Genomic DNA, 23,508 nt, shown 5'->3' with positions numbered 1-23,508 from the left:
CATACAGAGGGAGAGAAAGTAGAGGAGAGAGGAGCTCAGTGCATCATGGGAAATCCCCCGGCAGTCTAGGCCTATAGCAGCATAACTAAGGGATGGTTCAGGACTACCTGAGCCAGCCCTAACTATAAGCTTTATCAAAGAGGAAAGTCTTAAGCCTACTCTTAAATGTGGAGATGGTGTCTGCCTCCTGAACCCAAACTGGAACCTGGTTCCACAGGAGACGAGCTTGATAGCTGAACGCTCTGGCTCCTAGTCTACTTTTGGAGACTCTAGGAACCACAAGTAACCCTGCATTCTGGGAGCGCAGTGCTCTGGTGGGGTAGTAAGGTACTATGAGCTCTTTAAGATAAAATGGTGCCTGACTTTAAATTCTATTCTGGATTTTACTGGAAGCCAATGCAAAGAAGCTAAAACAGGAGAAATGTGATCTCTTTTCCTGGTTCCTGTCAGAACACGTGCTGCAGCATTCTGGATCAGCTGAAGAGTCTTAATGGACTTTTTCGAGCAGCCTGATAATAAGGAATTGCAGTAATCCAGCCTAGAAGTAACAAATGCATGGACTCGTTTTTCTGTATCATTTTTAGACAGGATGTTCCTGATTTTTGCAATATTACGTAGGTGAAAAAAGGCTTGAAATTTGCTTAATGTGAGACTTAAACGACATGTCCTGACCAAAGATAACGTCTCGGGTTACGTATGTAACCCTTGTTCCCCTTCGAGGGAACTCGAACTGCGTCAGTGATGACACTATGGGAATGAGATACCCACTATGCCACACCGAAAGCCTTCGCCTGCCCCAGCATGCAGTAACCCGTAGGCACGACTAAGAGGAGAGCGTTCGGGTCCCGGGGCGCAGAAGGAAGGTCCAGACTGTAAAATTGGATGAACATGTGCAGAGTGGCCCAGCCAGCTGCCTCACACACCTCCCGAAGAGAAGCCCCTGAGAGGAGGCGCCCTAGAGGCCGCCATGCCTCTAGTAGAGTGGGCCCTCACAGCCATAGGTGAAGGCAAACCGCGCACCTGAAAGGTCAGGGAAATAGCCTGAACTATCCAGCTGCTGATAGTGTAGCCCGGACAGGGGTGCAGGACAGCCTTGACCTTCCCCGGGGCAAACTCCAGGCATTGAGGAGACACCGAGAGTGCCTGGAGATCCCCCACCCTCCTCAGAGAGGTGGTAGCTAGGAGAAAGGCCATCTTAAGGGTCATGTGCTTAGCCTCAGCCGACTCCAGGGGTTCGAAGGGGACCTCAGCCAGCGCTTTGAGAACCACTGCCAGGTCCCAGGTGGGCACCCTGGAGCAAGTCACGGGTCTCATCCTCCGGGATCCACGGAGGAAGCGCACGACCAGCGGGAGCCTCCCCAAAGACCCCTCCCTCAGAGGACCGTGGAAGATTATGTCCGAGAACCACACTCGGGCCGGCCAAAACAGGGCTACTAACAGTAGACTGACACCGTCCTGACGGACCCGCTCCAGAACGCATAGGTCTGCCATGGTGCAGACGCTGCGAGCCCCATGACCAAAGCCGCCGCGCCGCCTCAGCGACCGCAGGACCCGAGCCACGGGGAGAGGGCATCCGGCCGTCTTCGGAGAAAAGAACCGCACGAGACCTCAGCCTCCTCAGGGCCACGTCTGCACCATGGCAACTTTGTTGCTTGTTTGGTAGAGCTTCGTTCTACCAAACATATCAGAGCGCCTGCTGATAAGAAAAAAGCTGGTTTGGCCTGTGTGCCGGCGTGCTTTATACGCCTCCAGTTAAGCCATCCCACGCTACCGTTCGAGCAACGCCAATAGGATTGGAGTAGTTTCATTCATAATTCAGCCCTGCCACGCCCAGAGGCCTTCCCATAGTGTCGTCACCGACGCAGTTCAAGTTCCCTCAAATGGGAACTCCAAAATTCCTCACAGTGGTGCTGGAGGCCAGGGCGATGCCATCAAGGGAAACTATATCTTTAGATAATGCGTCACGGAGGTGCTTAGGCCCCAGAACAATAACTTCAGTTTTATCTGAGTTTAACATTGGAAATTACAGGTCATCCAGGTTTTAACATCCTGAAGGAACATTTGAAGTTTAGCTGATTAGTTTCATCTGGCTTGATCGATAGATATAACAGATCATCAGTTTAAATGATCTTCATGCTGTTTAATGTTTCATATTTGCTGTGATATTTGTGATTTGCAGAGAAAACAGGGTGAATGACATCTAAACATTTCATTTCACTTCCAGCACAAACATCATGTTCTTTCTCATATTCAAAAGAAAACAAAGATCATCTGTAATGAGCGAGCAGAGCTTCAGCTGCTGAAGTCTTTCTTTACTAAGCTGCTGTCTGTTTTTATCAGCAAATAATTACACAAACTATTAGGACAAAAGAAAAGAAAAGGCAATTATTCCCAGCAAAAGAGTTTTAACAGAAGAAAAGAAAACCAACAGAGCAGAAAGATTTTCTACAGACTGAAAAGGTGCAGGCTGAAACAGCAGCTCACCCTTTTTTACAATCAACTTATTAGAGGTGAAAAAGTCAAACCAAATGACTCTAATATCTCTAAATATATAATATATAAACTTTACAGAAAACCCAGTGAAACAGAGAAGAGCCTGAATGTTACAGAGGAAACAATTATTTTCAGTAAAATAGAGCAGAAGTTTGAAACAATTGACTGAACAGAGTCACTGAGTTATTTAGATATTAAAAGCCTGATTGATCAATACAGACAGACTGAAATCAACATTTTGACGCTTAAGAGTCCAAAAATATCCAGAAAGCTCTTAGACACTGCAGCTGAGCCACAGGGATAGATCAGCTGTATATTTGCTAAGCACAGGTGTATTTGACAAGAAAACAAATATTGTTCAGCCTCAGAACATCTTTGACAACTCTTCATAACCACCTTAGAGTGATACTTTCCAAAAATAAACCAATTTTATCAGACTTTCTTTACTGTTAATAATAATGTAATATAATACAGGAATCATTTCAGCCTCAGTTTCACTTTGGTTCTAAAGAACATCTTAACTAATAACCTCTGAAATTTTAACAATTTAACATGAAAAGGTTTATTTAGAACAAAACTTTAGTTTTCTGATCATCACAGCGGTTTGGAAAATAATAAAAATAAAAATAATTTGAATTAGGTTTTGCTTATTTACTGCATTCTGTATTAACAGCCACTATCTGCTTCTTTAAAGTTTCAGTTACTGAAACTAAATGAAAATAGAAAAAAGGAACAACATCTGAAACTGCTCTGTTGATGAGATGTTTACATGAAACAAATCCTCATAAAATACGACAGCTTGATGTATTGACTTGTTTCATAAGTTCCTGGATCAGGTCATTTATTTCTTTTTCATGTGTTTCCAGCAGATTTTTCTTTTCATCCTCATTGTCCAGATTCTTCATTTGTTTTTCATGTTTTTTCAGTAAGAGGTTTATTTTTTTCAGATTTTCTTTCTTTTTGGTCACACATTTAACTAAGTCACAAATTTCACTTTGATGTTTTTTCTTTATTTGTTCTTCATTGTGAGCTGAAAGTGCCTTTAAGATGTCAAATTGTTTGTCTTTGTCTGTCATTTCTTCCTCATGCTGTTGCTTCTGAGCTGCAAACTCCTTGTTGTGTTTCTCTCTGAATTCATTAAACTCTTCAGCTTTCTCTCTGGCCTCCTCTTCATACGCCTTTTTCTGATTCTCCATTTTCTTCTTGTAGTTCTCCTCCATGTCTTTTCTCTCTTTTTCCTCTCTTTCTCTTCTGATTCTGTCCTCTTCATTTCTTTTCTTTTCATAATTTTCTCTTTCCTGTTCGTATTCTTCTTGAAGCTTGCTAAGTCTTGTTTGTTCCTCCTGTCGTCTCTCTTCGTCTTCTTGATAACGTTTGTCCCACCATTCATTTTGTGTTTTCTCCCAGTTCTCTCGTTCTTTTCTCATCTCTTCTCTGCTCTCCTCCAGCTTTCTGTCAATGGTTTCCTTTGTTTCTGACTCTGATCTTATATTTTGCTCCAAAGCTTCACATTTTCGTTCCCACTCCTGTCGCTGAATTTCTTCCTGTTGTTTTTTCTTCCTGTCTTCTTTTTCTCTCATTTCTTGTTCTTTCTTTCTATCCTCACGTTCCTTCTTTATGTTCTCCTCTTTTTCTTCAAGTTGTTTTTCTCTCAGTTTTCTCTCCTTTTCAATTTCTGCTCTCTGTTCTTCCATTCTTCTTTTCATCTCTTGCATTTCCTTTTCATGTTTTCTTTGAAGCTCCTCCCTCTCTCTCTTCATCTCTTCTTGCTTGTCCTTCAGGATTCTCTCCATTTCTTTCTTTATAGCTGCCTCGGCCTCTTGCAGCATCTCATTGGTGTAGCAGCTGCCTCCATTTTCCTTCACCATGGTGTCAATCTTGGTTATCAGCTCACTGACTTGTGTGCGGTTTTGTTTGTTACGGTTATTAAACACATGGTATCTTCCTCCACAGTCAGAGATCAGCTTCTTAAAGGAAGCATCACATTTATGTTCAATGTATTCTTCAATGGACGTCTCCTCATCCTCCAGTGAATCTCCTCCAGTTAAAAGAATGATGGTGAACTTTTCAGCATTCTTCCCAAAGCCTTCCTTGATGAGTTTTAATGTCTCCTTCTCCTCTTTTGTGAGTCTCCCGATCTGTAACACCAACAGGAAGACATGTGGTCCTGGAGCCAGAAGACTGATGCATTTCACCATCTCCTGATTAACCTCTTCATGGGACAAAGTTGTGTCAAACAGACCAGGAGTGTCGACCACAACAAACGGACGACCGTCCACTTCACTCTGTGCTTTCTTACAACGTTGGGTGACTGAAGTTTGACTTGATTCAGCTTTAAACTCCTTTCTTCCTAGAATGGTGTTTCCTGTAGAGCTCTTTCCACTTCCAGTCTTCCCTATCAGCACAATCTTGAGACTCTCTGGGCTCTGCTCCTCATCATCACCTGGGAAAGAAGAAGACCTGGAGTTACTTTAAATATTCACATATGTTACAGTGACGGTTCAAGACTCACTTAATGTAAAGCATGGTTCAGGATACAGAAAAAACATTTTAATTCAAAGTACTTACAAGTGATCTTGTTCTTCTTCATCAGCTTCTCTTGTTGTATGACCTTTTCCATTTGTGCATGTGCAAATGTTACAGCTGTATAGCTGTATGGTTTATTTTCAGATTGTCTCATCTTTTCCACCATGTACAACAGCTCTTGGATCTGCTGCTTGTCCTTGATGTTGAGAACAACATATCTTCCTCCACAGCTCTGACGGAGCTCCTGGATGTCCTTGTTGTCCTTTACAAAGTTAACAACAGCTGGAGCTGCAGGATCTGACTCCACAGTGAACAGAATCATGGTGAAGTCAACGACTCGAGAGCTGAATGTGTTCTGGATGGTCTCTAACTCTCTCTTGTCTTCATCAGTGAGGGGACCCACAGGTAGGACCAGGATGAAGACATGGACGCCCTCAGGATCACAGAGGGAGATACACCTGAGTGATTCCTCCATCACTGCCTCCTGAGGTTTTCCATACAAGGCAGGCAGCTCCACCAGGGAAACCCAACGTCCACGCACAACTCCCTGATGTTTAACACACTCTGATGAGACGGAGACTGAATGAAACTCTGTCTGAGCTAAAATGGCCTTGGCTGCTGAAGTCTTCTCTGCTCCTCTCCTCCCACACAGAACCAGGTTTAAAGCTGGTTTGATGTGTTCAGTGTCTTCAGTGAAGGTGAGAAAGGTTCCTTGGTTTTCATGCACAATGTTCTCAATCTCCTGCATTAACAGTGTGCGGTCATCATTAAACATGCTGTAGTATCTTCCTCCACACTCTTTAAGGAGTTCGTTAACAGAGACGGTCATTTCATTCCCTTCATGTGTAAAGATGACCATTGAGTGTTTAAAAGCACTTTGACCAAACAAACTCAGGATGAACCTCAGTGTGTGTCTGTCCTCCTCATTGAAAGCAGAAGGCTTCACTAACAGCAGCAGAACATTTGGTCCAGGAGGACAAAGATTGACACAGTTCTTCACCTCTCTTCTCAGTGCGGTCACAGAGTGACTGGTCATGTCTGGTGTTTTCACTGCTGTCAATGGTTGTCCTCTCCACTCTCCACAGGTAGCCTGTTTGCTTGCAAAGAGGTTCTGGACCTCTTTTTTACCAGTGATGATGTTTCCCAGTGTTGTTTTTTTGTCATCACTTTTTCCAAACAACACTATCCTGAGTGCTGTAATAAATAAGATAGGAAAATTACCAATGCAATGAGTACATTTTCAGCACACTCTACACCATATTCATGTAGACGGATTAATGGCAGTAATTAAAGATATTTCTTGCCTTAAATGGTTAAATATGATGTTTACACTACAAACTGTTTTCTTATTTCTTTAACCTCACTTAGTTGGCTACAGTTTGCTCAGGAGATCTTGATAAATCCTATCTGTTCAAAGGTGGAAATTTACATTAGATTTAGTTCTCTTAACAATTTCTTGTGAGCCTCAACTCACACTTTAATACTGTTTTAAATTCATATTGACATAATATCAGTTGGCACTGGAAAGATTAACAGTTATTTGTTATAGTTTACAAAGTAATAATCAATAAAGTAGGTATATATCTTTAGAAAATTAAAATTTCTCTACCCTGTCTCCACTGACCACAAGCTTTGTCGTTTGGGGTTTTACATTTTGCAGTTGCATTATTGATCGCTATTTGGCAGGAATGTGCACACATAGACATCAGGGGCTTTAGCACTTGCCCTTTTTCTTTTCGGAGAAAAAGTTCCCTTTTTTTAAAATAAATGAATATGCTTTATATATTCCTGTTTGCGCACAACTTCCCTGTCAAACAAATATATTTATTGAATAACAAATCCAAATATCAGGTTGTCGTGTTCCTCCTGTCTCAATCCTCCATGAAGAGATGAGGAAGGAGAGAGAGAATATATATATAAGATATACACATTATATTTTTAAGTCGCTTTGGATAAAAGCGTCAGCTAAAATATATTTAACATTTAGTTTAAGATATGAAATTATTATGAAAAATTATTATGTAAATGCACTTTTTATCACTGTATCCCTGCTATTTGGCGTAATGTAGAAACAATGTGACAGGATTTGTTTATTTTGATAGTGGTCAATAAATAACTCTTATGAACAGGATCATTAAGGAACATTGTCTGCAGCCTTGGTAACAGCTTGACACAGACAGTGTCTTGTAGCTTGCAGTATTGCATACTATTGCAACCAGGTATTCATCAAAGTATTCCTTCACAGTATCTTGAAACAAAAAGATCAGCTTTAAGCACAACATTTACTTACATTGGCATGAAGTGGAACGTTCTGTCCTGGATGTAATCCCTGTAAAATAAAAAAATGTATATAAAACACTCAGACATTACATTAAGAATAAACAAATATCATGGTAAAATCATTTGTGATAATTAACAAAACTTCCAACATATTTTAGATTCCAGGATGCACAGATCGACTTGCTAGAGATCAGAATGGGTCGGTTTTCAGCTTAATCGGCCGTGAAAAGTGACTGGGGCCAAGCAGCATCAAATGTATGCCGGTCACACTAAACGTTACTAAACATACTGTGCTCGACGGTGTTTTACGCCATGCGCACTATCATAGTGAATTTGTATTTTATCATCAGGTTTCATCTGGTTGGAAATTACATAAACAAGTGACAAAGACAGTAAGTTATGGTGCTAGAGATGTTGAGTCATATCTAAGTGTTTTCAGGTCCCAGCGACAAGTACGAGGAGTTCCATAGTGTGAAAAACTTCAAAGGGCTTGGTAGGAAGCCAAAAGCCCTTGCTTTGCAGAAAAACTTGGCCTTGGGCAGCATTGGATCTTCCAACAAGACAATGATCAGAAACATGGTCAAGAAATGGTTAACAGACAACAATATCAACATTTTGGAGTCCAGACCTAATTCCCATTGAGAATTTGTGGAGGCAAATAAAGACCTGAGTGATGGCAAAGGATGCCTTCCAATCTTAAAGACCTGGAGATCATTGCAAAAAAGCAGTGGTACAAAATCCCAGTGGAGACATGGAAAAGGCTTGTTACAAATTACAAGGTTGTTTATAAGTCATTATACAGCACAAGGCTGCATAACGAAATGAAATTTGTAGTTCCTTCATACTACACGCACAAAATATAATTAAGTGCTGGTCTATATTAAAATAAGGTAATGGAAAAGGCTTGTTAGCAATTATAAGAACAATTGTGCTATTGTGATGGCAAAAAAGGCTTTGCCATTGATTACTGACAAACTTTTGATAGGGGGTATGAAAAATTTTGTACATGGTATTTTTAGTACAAAACAAAAAACCCAATAGTAGAAATAGCTAAGATTTATTATTAACATTTCTAACACAGTACCCATCTATGTCAGGAGAAACCCATTGGTAAAATGAAATTCACTATGAATCAAATTTTGGGCAAATAACTGTATACATAAACACGCACGTGCTAAAACATGTCTATGGTTGTGTCTTTTTTACCATGAGTGAAGAAGACACTACCCTGCATAACGTTAGACGCGGACAAGGTGGATATTTTAAAGCACGGACCAGGTCCAGCAACAGTAAACACAGCACAGATGACATTCAGTGCCACGGTGTTCTTGATTGTTCCAGTAATAAACAAGAAACAAAAAAAAACCAAACACACAAAAACAATGGAAACAGAAGCGAGAGAGAGAGAGAAAGAAAGAGGTGTGTGCCTCTGAAGGGAAAAGAAAGGTGTGCAAATTCCAGTAGTTTGTGAGTCAACACTAAAGTAAGGTGGAGAATAAAATATAATTCAAATAGTGAGATTAGAAATAACATATGCTATTTTAAAACAACAAATGAAACTAGAGGAAAACGTGGGATAATGGCGTCAGGCGAACAGAAACAAGCAGTGGCTGTGACGTAGTTTTGTCCAGCGTCAACTCACACTGAAGTGTTTCAGCAGCGGAGTGTTTTGCCGGCCCTATGTGGTTGACTTTGGTTATTTGTCATTTTGTGTGCTTCAACTACAGATAAAAGCTCTCTCCGAGCACATTTTGTTCCGCTCTCTGGAGACTACATATTGTCCATGGAGCATTTTAGAATAAGAGCTTTTTACCTGCCTGATTTTGTTGACTTGTTCAGATTTTCTTAATTTGTTCACTCCTTGATTGTTGTAGTTAAATTGTTTCTTTTTTGTCTGTTTTAACTGTGTGTTTTGTTTATATACGCTTGGGAGTGTGCACAGGGTGTTTTATTAAAAAAATTGACCGAATTCTCTATGCTGTTCTGTGTCTGGCTTCCCGGTTCATCTGCTCTGTGCTGCTTCCGTCACAAATACACTGGCAGTGAATATTGAACTTTAGCTAAACTTCTATTGTAATCGAAATATCTGGCATAAATATTAGATATTTTCCCCAAATCGTTCAGCTCTATTTTATAATAAACATACAGTAAAATGAACCGAGTCAGAAAATGAAGGGGATCCTAGTATTGTGAAATTTTAATAAAGAAAAGTTAGAATAAATGTTTGTGTATGCCATTAATTATAGTTCTTAGAAAGAAAGAAAATCGCAATCGGACAAAACCGGAAGGTCAAAAATTTAAAAAATCGATAATCAGAAACGGTCAGGGGAAATTCAATCGTGCATCTCTGGTCAGAATGTTTTCCTGAGTTTACCATATGCTTTATTACCATCCAAGATAGTTTCCTTTTGTGTTGGATTTGGATGATCAGCAGGTAAAGCGGCTGCTACGTCCTCAATCACATTACAGCTGACATGCTGTCCATTGTTCTCCATCACAATTTGGTCCAAACGTGTCAACAGTTCTGGATGGTCAAGGTTCTTCTGCTTCAAGTATCTGTATCTACACATTCTGATTAAGTCACTTAAATGAGCACGTTCCACATACTTTTCCATGAAAGTTGGTCTATTCTTTCTTTTTGGTGGTATCAGAACCAGTGAGTGATCAAATGATCGATCACTGAAGAGTTCCAGGACTCTGCAGAGCCTCAGTTTGTGTTTCTCAGTGAAGTCTTCGGGCTGTAGAACCAGCAGGAACACATGAGGTCCAGGATCAGAACAACTCACACAGGTTTTTACATGTTCTATTAGTTTGTCTTCAGAGATGTTGGAATGCAGCAGATCTGGGGTGTTGATAACAACTATCTTTTTCTCCTTCAGCTGTCCACTGATTCTCACACAGCATTCAGGTGCTTTGTTGAACACAGTCTCTCCCAGTATGAAGTTCCCCACTGAACTTCTCTCAGACCAGCTGTTCCCCAGCAGAACAACCCTCAGCTCAGACACTGTGGAAAGTCAAAAGAAAATAAATTTTCAATACATTCAGACTTTCACTCAATATACTCAGACGGATAAACTTCATATATACTATATACAGAGATCTGAGAGGAGATATAAGCCATATGTCCCCTCACTCATCTTGTACAATGTGAGATCACTGGCAAATAAGATGGATGAGCTAACCGGAGGAACAATATTCAAGCACATTTTTGTTCCGCCATCACTTCTCGTAAAACTGTCAATATTCGAAATCTACACAGCTGATCTGATCAGCTGATAAAACTTTCTGTTGCTGGCCTCTGTCTGGCGCACGCAATGATGATGCAGTGAATAGTGAATATTCTCTCTGACCAATCAGCAGTCTGTTGTGTTTTCACGTTATGTTTTAGTATCCCTCAGCTCGCTTGGAACCTCGACGGAGGTGAAGTGATACGAAAAAAAGTACCTGGAAGCAGGTACAGGTACAACATTTCTACAATGGAAAACCAAACAAAGGCGAGTCGAGCCAAAGGCCCTCCGCTCAGACTAGCTTGATTTGAGGGCGTGCCTGACCCCGCTAGCCGCTTGGCAAGCTTTATGACGCGTTTTCATTGTGATGTCACAAGTAAAGGAAGTGAAGGGCTGGACTACAAACGACCTGTTTTCAAGCGGTTCAGAGCAGAGCTTTCTGTGGGAGATGGGAACTCCCTTTGGGCTGGACTTTGGGCTTTTTCACTTTGCAAACCTGTTACATGCACAAAAAAGATATATAACTCAATAAAGGAGAAGGGAAAAAGCCAAAAAGAATGATATGGCCTCTTTAAAAAAAATCACATTCTTCATTCATCAGTTTCCTATGTTAATTGGAAATACCGTGATCTAAACTTAACAATATATGATAGTTAACATTTGTAAATGAAAATATTAAGATGGTGTTTATAGGTCAACATTTTGCAGATATGTAAGTAGAAAGAAAACAATGAAAAGCTGATGTTATAGACTGGTTTTATTTGGACATCTTTTAAGAGACATTTTTTATTTATCCTAAAGTATAATCTAGAGAGTGAAAATACTCCAGCACACACAGAAATACACTGCATAATTACTTTTCAACATTTCATGTGAAACATGAAATATGTTTGGGAGCATTTTCACTTTTCAACTTATACCAAACTTCTCATTTAGCAAAAGCTCGGTTTTAATATTTGATGTTTTATCTGTGTTGTATGAATAGCTTGTCCTTTGAATTGACAGACAGAATGTCAGTAGTAAAGACAAAGGAGTTAAAATTGACACATATGGACAATATTTAAAAATAAAAGTAACGACGTCAGTCGACACCATCAGATACAGACGTCCAGCATACTGATGATGCTTCACAGGCCTCTGCAGCTCTCTGGGAACCAGGTCTCACGTTATCCACACTGTGACTATGGGAGACAAATAAATGGGTAATAATTAATACATTTATTAAATGAAACTATCATATATTATAGATTCATTACACAAAATTAAATATTTCCAGTCCTTTATTTGTTTCAGTGTTTCCCATATATTGATTTATTTGTGGTGGCCCGTCACACTATCAACACGGACCGCCACTTATTGATTTTAAATTTTTTAAAATTTCAAATGGTAAAAATATCTGGTGAAAATCGTATTTCACTGCAGAGCTGCGTGCAGTGCTCAGCCCCTGCCCTCGCTCCCTCCCTCTATCTTTCTCTATCTATGCAGCTGGTTCCAGAAAGGCGTGTCGCTATATGAAAGCACACATGGTTGCATGAATATGCCGCATACGTTGGTTTAGTAGCCTATATGACTGAGCAAACGCAGTATACTGGCAGCTATTCTTTCCGCGTTTATTGTGGGATCTTTGAAAGCAGCTGACAACAGACCCGTCTGTGAACAGCTTCTCCTCTTCGTGAATGAAATTGAATGAGCTTTTCCACTACATTAAAAAAATTTTTTAAATGCATCTCTAAAACATAGCTCATTATATGTTGATAGTAGGCTATTATTATGTCAGATGTGGGAGAAATGGAACATGTGTGCAACACCTCAAAATGACAGTAGATAACAATAGTCAATAGTACAATAGTCTACAGTATTCGTTGCGTTGTCCTTTGCAGATAGACAAGGTAATATCAGTAATATTAGCTGTCAAATGTCAAGTAGCCACGACTAGTAACTTTACTTACATTTTAAGCTGTGTGTAGCAAACGTGGAGGCATCAGAACCTCAACAAGAACCGATCCCTGAAAGAAAAAAACATCTTGTAACAAAAAGGAAAGCGCCTTTTTCTCTCAACAGTCATATTCAAGACAATAATCTGACACAGCGCCGTGGACAGCAGTAACATTACTCAAATAAAAAATTAAGCGGTGTGGAGAACAGCAGCAACAACAATAAATGTTACGGCTAACTTTTGTAATTTTAATAGCTAACATTACCATTATCTGTGACTTAAACTAATAGGAATATAAAACTAGCTTTTTAACTTTGACAAGTATCATATGATCAAGTGGCATCCAAGTAAACGACTTGCAAAAAGGTTATGTATATTTGAGAATGCTGATTCATAGTTACTGTCAATCCCAAATTTCTGCAAATCTTTACAAATTCTGGAGTTGCAAATTATCACATTTATATACTAAAAAGCATTAAAGCATTTTAAACCTTGTGTTATAACCTCAATAATAGATAAATAGTTATTTAAAGTTAACAAGTTATTGTGTAGTTTCAGGTTAACTTACCTTGAGTGTAAGCTAACAGCGATATAGCCACAAGCCACCATCCAAACATACAGCCCCAGAGGTTTAGCCGACAAAGCTACAGCAGAGTAGCAAATAGCATGAGCTAACTTGATCACGTCGTGCTTGGTCGGCATGATTTCAGCAACTCGTCACCTCAGCTCCATCCATGGGAGTGACATGCGCTGCCAATGCACCATCCAGCTCCACCAACTTTGAGCTTCAAAATGGCTCTTCAGAATGCTTTGGGTGACGTCACGGACACTAAATCCATTATTTACACACGTCTATGCTCCTGAACCCTCCCTCAGTTAGCCTTCCTTGGGACTTCCCATCATTCACTGAGCTCCTCTCTCTCATCCCATTAATGCATGTTACTAACTCAACTTCTTCCCTTTCTAATAATCTTGTGCTTTCTCATCCATCTCCTCTCTCCTCCTATCACTTTCTGCAGGCTCTGGAGCTGTGGAGTCTGGATCTGTGGTTGCGGGTCACCTGCTGCCCCCGTGTTCCTGCTCCAATCCCTCTGCAATTATTATTACTATTCCTATTGTTATTATTATTTTTATTATTATCATTAACATTACTATAAATATCTATACCATTATTAATTTTCTGTACCACTATTACCTTTACTGTCTGTACTTTACTTAAACATTGAATTTCCCCCTGCGGGATTAATAAAATATATCTTCTTCGTCTTCTGTGTGGATATTGTGTTGGCTGCTCTCCCCTACCCCCCAGCCCTCTCTCCCACTTTCTTAGTATCTCTCTCTTTCTCCCCCAACCGGTGGAGGCACCCTGAGCCATGGTTCTGCTCGAGGTTTCTGCCTCTTAAAGGAAGTTTTTCCTTGCCTCTGTCGCCTAGTGCTGCTCTTGTTGGGAACTGTTGGGCTTCTGTAAATAACATCACAGAGTACGGTCTAGACCTGCTCTTTTATGAAAAGTGCTGTGAGATAACTGTTGTTGTGAATTGGCACTATTTAAATAAAATTTAATAAAATTGAATTGAGTTAAAGTTAAACATATTAGCTCTAATTGGGCAGAAGACCTGGGAGATAAAAAACATTCATTTAGAATGAATTCAACTGTGATTTATTGAGTTTTAAATAAAAGAAAACCAACTTGTCAGATCCAAAGGATTTGTAAAACACATTATACAGGGGTTTTTTTTCTGGTTATTTAAAAACGATACACATTGATTGCTCTTTTCATGTATTAAAACATGTTGGATTTCAAATTATTTGAAATGCCAGAATGCTGTGGTTCAATTCAAAATTACTCACTGTTGGGGGGCAGGAAGCTAGAGCAGTTTCTGCGATTTCCAGGTTTCACATCATCTCTCTCTGCAAAAACAATCCAAACAACAAACAGTTACAGAAAATAAAAACACCTTTAATATGTCATCAAGGTATACAACAAATATAATGTGCAGGGTTCTACACCACCTCAAATTATAGCTGAAAGCACTTTACGGTAAAACTTAAAATGTTGTCTTATTCTTTGATTTACTCACCAGACTCACCAGATGTTGCAGTTGTAAATAGGAATTATGGACAATACAATTTGTTGTTTTTATTAGACTAACAGTTGTGTTCCTCTTAACTTTAAACAAGACAAAAGAAAAATGCCCCTCAATGCTTCAGTGATTAGAGAAAAGTAAAATCAAACACTGAAGAAATTACTGAATAGAATTAAATAAAAAAAAACGCTTATCCTACAGTGTCGCGGGGACTGAGGCTTTGTTATGTATCTTATTGTATTGTAACGATATTTACAGCTGTATCCTCTGACCTGTGATGTGCTGCTGACTAGTGTTTACTGTAGGTCAGTTTTCTTGGGGTTGCTACAGGGGAACTTGTGGATGTTATTAATCTTCATTAATATAAGGGAAACACAAAATCCAGGTGGCAGGTGACGATTCAAAGTATGATAGAATATAACGCAGTAAAATTCTCAGGCAGTCTGTGTTGCTTTAAGATACTGCACATATTTTCTCCTGTAGATCAACTTTTACAAGGTTACGAGGTAGTTTATTTGTCAACACAAGGTACACATTAAATGCGTATTAACATATTTTCTCATGTAATATCATCCCTGCTGAATCAACACACGTTTGATTTAGTCTTCCCTCCACTTTTGTCTTTGTCTTTGGGGAAGTAACCTCTTGTGGCACCTTTTCACCTTAATGAGAAATGAATTCATTTTAATTCAGTGATAAACACATGGACTTTATTAGCTCCTGTGTTTCAGAAGCTTTTCTGCCCATGTTCAAAACTTTCTGCACATTCAGAATCTCTCCATAGACTAGGCTATCTGTCTTCTCTGACATGTCGAGGAAAAAAGTCATAATATTACGAGAATAACGTCGTCATTAATGAGAATTCATAATACTTTTAAAACAGTCTACTTGCCCTATACTCTGCTGTGCATAAGCCTGCGAGGTTGCTCTGCTGATTTGGCCCCTTCAGACCGTCTGCAGCTACAGAACCGTTTAGGACTGGATGAGAGGAGGAGGTGGATAAACGATACTTAGGGTACTGAAAACACCTTTGATCAGGCAGAAATATCACCACAAATCCACACAAATGTTAACTTCAGCACCTCAGATAAAGTGCAGGTCACAGTCCCAAACGAAGGAAGTTTGCCCCTCAGATTTTAGGTTTTTATTTAACACTCTTTCAGTTTCTTACTGCAACTCACAGCGCAAGATGTCGCAACAGCTGGGTGGAGTACACTTGCCCTGACTCGTTTCTATCAGTTATACATTTGTTTTTCACTGTGAGAGAAAAATGATGAGTAGCGTGAGAGCGTGTGTGAACATTGTCAATGGCTTGAGTCTCACGCTCTACGTCTGAGAGTTGGCAGCTCTGGTGTTTCAAGGTTAAGCAAGCTTAAGCTTCTGCTGCTGTGTTAGCTCCTCACCTTCACCTATCATACATAGGCTACATAGCGCTTCATAACTTTTTTTGGCCAGAAAATTGGCCACAGCCTTCCTATGATTTTTATTTTTCTCTGTGTGTTTTTGTTTCTTTACTTTAAAAAATAAGATTTTTTCACGCAAAACATATGAAGAGTTTAAAAAATAGGATGTTTTGAAATAATTTCAATTATTTAATAGTTTATAGAAGTCCAGATAGCAGAACTACATCACTTAGGCTAACTGACAGAAATGTAATAGCCAACAGTTTTGTTATTAGTCATTGTGAATGTAAAAACCTTTAATGGTTCCAGCTTCACAAAGGTAAAGATTTGCAGCTTTTATTTTTGATTATTTTAATGTAGGCCTATTTTTAATCATTATCAGGTTTGGAGTGACAGTAGTCCAAGTAGGTGAAGGTGACAACATTTCTCACTATTTTCAGAATTTATTACAATCGATTAATGGAGAAAATAATCCATAATAAAAATAATCATTAATTGCAGTCTGATACAAAATAGTTCAACCTCAACCAACTACATTAATGCATGAGGAATAATAATCTAATAATCTAATATATAATAGTACTGTCATATGGGACATTATTCTTTCTGCTTTGAGTAGGCTCCTTTTATTTTTAATAGGCTGTTTCTACACAGGGAGTGGTAACGACGTGCTTGCTGCGGGATCACAGAATTTACCCGGAAACAACACATTTTAATTTCTAACGGCTCTGGCATTTAGTAGGCTACAGATAAAGCTATGAACTCGGCACAAAATGGTCGTCTATTAACTGAATATAGCGGGACAACTTCGAGGACGTTATCTCTTAATTTCTCAGCGTGAGAAATACAAGGTGTGCCGTGTGAGCGCGTGAACTGGCTGAAATGCGTGTGTCTCACGGTGAATGCGTGAGACTTGAGAACCTTGAATAATATATAGCCTATTCCTATATATAAATGCACATACAAATTATTTCAGTGTAGGCCTATAATAAATGCATTAGCTCACTAATCGTGCACCTGTCACGTCCCTGCTGCTGCGTCCTGCGTCTTTTTTTCTTAATTCTTCTTTTTCCGGTACCACCCAGTTCTTCTTCCTCTTAATTTGTTTTTGCCATATTTACCGCCTCTGTTACACTTGTAGTAGCCTAAAGTAGTTTAAAGTAAACTCTTTGGAGCGGCACCGTTGAGCCTATCATTGGACTGCAGAAACAGAAAACGACAATACGTCCAAGTTGGGATGGCCCGCTCGCATCCCCCATCACTTTTAAAGTAGACTTATTAGTTTGGCCCAGTCCGACAGACACACAAACAGCGTCCCGCGGCCCGGTCCCGGATCATAAAGTAGCAGAAGACATTAGTCAATAAAAAAATAAAATGACCACCAGTCGGTTATAAATGGGCGCTAAATATGTAAAGTTAGTTGAGTTCACTCACCTGCTGAAAGCCTTGCTGTTTTCACACCAAGAGGATTAAAGTGAAAGGAAAGAAGGTTCAACAAAAAACCCAGACGTCAGAACAAGATCACATGATCAGACGTTTCAAAATATTTCAGACTGAAGCAATTTGTTTTATGTGAATGACTCTCAATGGGTTCTCAACTCATCTCTAAACAAAGAGTTCAACTCTTATTGACACAGTATGTTTTCTATATTTAATCCTGAAGTAGCCTATCTGAATTGGGTGAAGCCTGTAAAACAACATGGCAGGTACCAACATGTTCTCCCTCTTATGGAACTGTGACTGTCTTTTACCAGAACATCTGAAGAACTTGACAGACTGAGCTGAGAAAGATTCACATCAAAATGTTTTTAAATTAAAGTGAAGGAACAAAGTCTGTGTGCAGGATGACTCTCTTTATTACACAAATACAATTAAAATGTCTCTGTCATTGTGAACACTATACAAATGTTATTTTTCTTTTAACCCCTGTTGCACAGATATACAGCTACAACACAATGTAAAAATTTGTTCTGGAGACAAAAGTTGGTCCAAACATTGAACGAGGCAGGCAGCTAATAAAGTGCAGTGTGTCCATATTTTACATCATTATACAATATTACATTCCTGTCAGTTTCACATAAAATATTTCAAATACAATCATTAACACAACAAACACACAAGAGAGGTGCAGATCATTTTAACCAAATCATTATGGACAAATTAAGTCCTTATGAAGCTCATACTTGAAGGTTTATGCTGTATATTATGTAAAACACAGTCTTCCTCATGAGTTGGTGCCGAATGTGCATTTACAGTGAAAACAGCTGGATCTGTCTGTTTGTAATCCACATTGTAACATTCCATGCATTAAAAAAACGCTTTTCCACCTTTTTACATTACATAATAATTTGGTTTACCCTGATTGGTGTTTGGAAAGCAGAAGCTGGTCAGAGTGTGTCTGAGAGGGGGCAGTTAGTCTCAGCACCAGCTGCACAAAGGACTCTTCTGGGCTCAGCTTTTGGGTAGAGAGGGCTTGGAATGGAGGGTGCCCAGGGGGCTGGATTTAAGGTAAAAGAGATCTTTCTTAGGAATGTTAATTATCAGAATCTTTCTAATTCTGCTCTACATCCAGCTATAGATGTTTGTGTGTGTGTGTGTGTGTGTGTGTGTGTGTGTGTGTGTGTGTGTGTGTATAAAATGTATCTGCATAACTCTGCATGTAAAGATTCTTGTTTGTCCCGGATACTTCACTAGATCTGGGTACCATAAGTAGAGTTATAATCCATTTTCTAGACAAGAAAACAATAAAATGGGTTCACGTCATCTTAAATTTGGACATAAACGTTTGTCTCAGTCATCTCAGTAAATCTCCTCAATTCAGAGAGATTTTAGAGAGGAAACTTAGACTGAAAAAAGATCCAAAATGCACATTATCATCCAGGTACAAACAGATCTGCAGTTCTAAAATTTCATATCAGAAGAAAATGATAGAGCTCCACCTGCTGGACAAAACCCTGTCAGTGCACAAGAAGTGCATTGGATCAAAGTGAATCTGAAAAGGTTGTTATTATCAGTCTACATCTACCTTAATTAAGCGTGCAAAGTGAAGATAATGTAAGCAGTATTTAGTAGTTCATGTAAATTGAAACTGGCATCTGTTACTAATAATACTTCTGTACTACTGTTAGCACTGCTACTGTGTAGCAGATGTATGTAAAATATATGTTGAAAGAGACAGACTCTGGAATAATTGCTTACAAGACCTCTGTGGACTGGGACTCTGGTCAAAGAGAAGAGCACAGAGAGTTAAATCCAAATTATTTGAACAGCATTTGAACATGGAGAAACAGCCTTAGGTCTGTGTGTGGTTCGCAAAGTAAAGATAATATATCACATTGCTGTATGTACAGTCAACATCTCAACATTTCAATAGGCAGTATATTTACACTGTGTGTTAAGTAGCAACAGTACTGTGGTCTGTGGTCAAACATGCCCTAATGTTAACACCAAAAAGTTAGATTGCTTGTTTAGCAAGATTATACACATTAACTGTAACTATGAATATATATGTATATGTGTATAAAAGCACATTTTAAAGATACATTATGTAGCAGCCAGTAACAAGAACTGCCCCTCTTTTATTAGCCTTAATTTCCATCAACTACTGACAACTGTACAACAAAGCATCCAAACCAACAATTCTCTGCAGGACAAAAATCTACAAATATTCAGATTCTGTTCCAGTTATAGGAGAACACATTTTTACTCACTTTGGTCAATAAAAATAATGAAAAACTACTGGTGCTTTACTCTAGGACTGTACTTCAGTGTAATTTTGAGCTACTTTCACTTTACCTGGCCCAGGTTGTGCAACTTTCTTCTTCAACACCACTTTGCAGATGGAAAAGTACTTTTTACTCCATTACAGCGTCAGTTAATTTAAGATAAACAATTTAATAAGAAGACGTTATCAATGAATAACATATGAGTAAGATATGATATTCTGTTCTTCCTGAGCATTAGTGTTTAGTTTGGCAGAAACATCTCTCCAAATGAGAAACAAAAGCTTTTTGTTTCAGGCTGATTATTTCAGGACTGTAAACTCATCAGGGGTGAAAAGAAAAAAAATGTCACTATCTCACTTTAAATTTGTTCTCCCCTCTGCTAACGTTTGTTATAGATTAGAACAGAATTAGAATATGCTGTTTCAGCCATTAGACAAAGTGTCTCTTAGTCTGTTAATCGAATTGTCAGCTATTCCTGATGATGGGACATGGGAACATGGGATTTGGGATCAGGCTAAAACGATATCAATTTACACCCTCATGTAGGCAATACAGTTTAAAATTATTCGTAAAATACATATATCTTCTCATCACAGACATTTCTTTTACCCTTCCCTTTCACCGATGTGTCTCAAATGTAAAGTGAAGGTTGGAACATTGACCCATTGCTTATGGTCATGTGTCAAACTGCAGAGATACCGGTCGGAGATGCTGAGGGAAATTGGGAGTATTCTGGGTACCCAATTGGAAATGGACCCAGTGTCTTCCAAACAGGAATATAACTACGGCAACTAACAAGAGACTGTTTAATATGTTGACATGTGCTGCCAGAAAAAATATATTATTGCAGTGGATCTCAGAGGCCAGCCCTGAATAGAAGGGCTGGCATAGAGTTATATTTCAATTGATTCCATTGGAGTATCTCACGGGTATCGTCCACTCCAGATCGGATCAGTTTCTTGGAGTTTGGGGCACCTACCTCTCTGGAGGCTGGCCTGGCAAATGCTGTGTTGAGGGAAGTCTGAGTGGGTGTGTTTTTTGGTGAACTTGAGGTATTTGCCTAGGTTGTTGCTTTAGCTATTGTTGATTGTTTCTTTTTTTTTTGCTTGTTTATTTTTTCAGATGTTTTGTTGTTCTTTTTTCTCTTCTTCTTTTTGAATTGTCGTGGAGTTGTGTTTTTGCTTAAATGGTGAAACTATAATTAAAAATACCTTTTTTTGTGATCGCTTAGGCACAATTTTTTGAAACTATCAGCTATTTTTGCAAAATTCTACACATGATCACAAAACCTTACAACAAATACAAAACATTATACATCTCATGTAAAGCTTACAATTCTTGCATAACTCTTTAAACTCATTTAAAAATTGAGTTACAGTACATACAAGGGTCTTTGAATAAGCACACAAAGCAAACTACACACTGATAGTAAAAATGAAAAATGCTTTTGCGTTTTCTGTGTGTAGGGCAGAGCAGTTTGCAATAAAGGTTTGTCATGCATGTAGTACAGTAAAACTCACATACACACAGCTGCCCAAATGTAAAGTATAGATGTGTGTTCCTCACCTGTTTTACATGAACTGAGCTTATTTTGAAAGAGACTCTGTACAGCAGCTTCATCCAATGCAGAGAGACTCACTCTGTTGATCTTTTGGAACATTGTGTTATCTGCAAGTATGGTCTCTGAGTGTGATGCAGGTATACCCATATTTACAATATGGGCCTCCTACTCTGGGTAAGTAAACCTGTTCCACCAGATACTGGTTTTCTTGCAATTCTGGGAAAAACATTTGACTGGGCTTATATAACTAGAAAATAACAGGATGCTACCTGTGAGAGTACAGTGGCTGAGATTTGGTTGAGCCCGTTGCCAAGCCTCCTTCAAGCTCTTCCCAGTCGAGTTCTCATTTCTCTAAAGCCTCCATTGCTAACCAAACCAAATGTTAACCTGTGGCCTATTTATGAATAGTGCTAAAGCTCTGATAGGTATGTGAACTAAAAATCAAAAAGTGTTTTCACATGTGTCAACATGGAATGCCAACTGGCAAAATGGTGTAGCAAAAAATAGTAATTGTGTGTTATTAAATTGCAACCAGTGCAAAGCAGTGGGTTGTGTTTAAAGTTTTACAAAAGCGTAAAGCAGAAAGTGTTCATTCAAAACTGAGAAATGACTAAATGATTAGTGTCAATGGTTTGAGAAATAACGCCTCAAGAATGACTTTGAAGCATTCAGAAAAAACTGTAAGGTAACTGATGTAACTCAGCAGATCTAACTCCTCCTCCCTGTTCTCTTTACTCAGCATACTTGCTTTCTAAAAGAATAGCTTTGATCCAAAGGCTTGATTCTCATAAATTGAACAGTTACGGTGTTTTTTCTGAAAGCTTAGACACACTTAACAGTCATTCTTGAAGCACTATTTTTGAAACCATTAACACTTCTAGACAAATCATTTACCAAGTCTCTTCTCTGCTTTACACTCAGTTCCTCAATCCTCAACAGACTTCGATCAAAACTTTTATCATTACTATTTTTGCTACACTATTTTGCCAATTGACATTCCACATTGACACATGTGAAAACCACACTTTTAGATTTTTTGTTCACATAACAATTACAGCTTGAGCACTAAATTGAAATGGCCCCAGGTAAACATTTGGTTTGGCTTGGTGGCTTTAGACAGGTGAGAATTAGAGGAGGAAGAGGAGGACATGGACAAGGAGGTAGATGAAAGAAGACGAGGATGGGGAGGTGAAGAAGCAAGAGGAGGAGAGGGCAGGATCAATAAGAATTAGGGAGAAGGAGAGGACCAGGAAGAAGAGGGAGGCCATGGGATGAGCATGAGGGAGGCTCCATGAAATCTCAGCTGCTGTGCTGTTGCTGGTTATTTTAAAATGAGAAGTGGTAAGTAAATGTAGGTGCTGTACAGCACTGGTACTAGTTCAGTAATGACAAGGATATGTCACCACTGTAAAACCAATCAAATGTTTTTCACAGAATTGCAAGAAAAGCAGTATCTTGTGGAACAAGTTTACCCCAGAACAGGAGATCCACATTGTATATATGGGTATTTCAAATAACCTCTTGGGTTACGTATGTAACCCTTATTCCACGAGAAGGGGAACGAGACACTGTGTCGGTGACGACTCTATGGGAACGCCTCTAGGCGTGGCAGGGCTGAATTATGAATGAAACTACGCCAATCCTATTGGCGTTGCTCGAACAGTAGCGTGGGACGGTGTAACTGGAGGTGTATAAAGCACGCCGGCACACAGGACAAACCAGCTCTCTGCTATGAAGCAAGGCGCTCCAGGCATGACGGACCGACGCAGTGTCTCGTTCCCCTTCTCGGGGAACAAGGGTTACATACGTAACCCGAGACGTTCCCCTTCAAGGGAACTCGAACTGCGTCGGTGACGACACTATGGGAACGAGATACCCACTATCCCACGCTGAAAGCCCCCACCTGCCCCAGCGTGCAGTAACCCATAGCCACGACTAAGAGGAGAGCGTTCAGGTGCCGGGCGCAGATGGAAGGTCCAGACTGTAAAACCGGATGAACGTGTGCGGAGTGGCCCAGCCAGCTGCCTCACACACATCCCAAAGAAAAGCTCCTGAAAGGAGGGCCCTAGAGGCCGCCATGCCTCTAGTAGAGTGGGCCCTCACGGCCATAGGTGAAGCCAAACCGCGCACCTGATAGGCCAGGGAAATAGTCTGAACTATCCAGTTGCTGATAGTGTGTTTAGAAGCGGGGAGCCCAGCCTTGGGGGACCCAAAACACACCAGCAACTGGTCTGCTTTCCTCCACCGGGAAGACCTCAGAGCCTAAATAC

At 39.6% G+C, this 23,508-nt stretch overlaps 1 protein-coding gene across 2 annotated transcripts; it reads right to left on the bottom strand.

Annotated features, from left to right (window-relative positions):
• Positions 1-2,124: 2,124 nt before the first annotated feature.
• LOC123960738 (GTPase IMAP family member 8-like) lies at positions 2,125-17,432 on the bottom strand. Of its 2 annotated transcripts, none has more exons than XM_046035658.1 (6): positions 17,387-17,432; positions 14,314-14,373; positions 9,674-10,303; positions 7,310-7,348; positions 5,062-6,213; positions 2,125-4,936 (listed from the first exon to the last, which is right to left on the bottom strand). In XM_046035658.1, coding segments are annotated over exons 2-6 (3,483 nt in total). In that variant the 5' UTR covers positions 14,315-14,373; positions 17,387-17,432; the 3' UTR covers positions 2,125-3,275. The 2 variants fall into 2 exon arrangements, with proteins under 2 accessions (XP_045891614.1, XP_045891615.1); XM_046035659.1 differs by having other exon boundaries at positions 9,689-10,303.
• Positions 17,433-23,508: the final 6,076 nt, after the last annotated feature.

Source organism: Micropterus dolomieu, linkage group LG21 (genome assembly GCF_021292245.1).
Source record: "Micropterus dolomieu isolate WLL.071019.BEF.003 ecotype Adirondacks linkage group LG21, ASM2129224v1, whole genome shotgun sequence".
In the NCBI taxonomy this organism is placed as follows: Eukaryota; Metazoa; Chordata; class Actinopteri; order Centrarchiformes; family Centrarchidae; genus Micropterus; species Micropterus dolomieu.
This window is presented reverse-complemented; position numbering and strand designations above follow the sequence as displayed.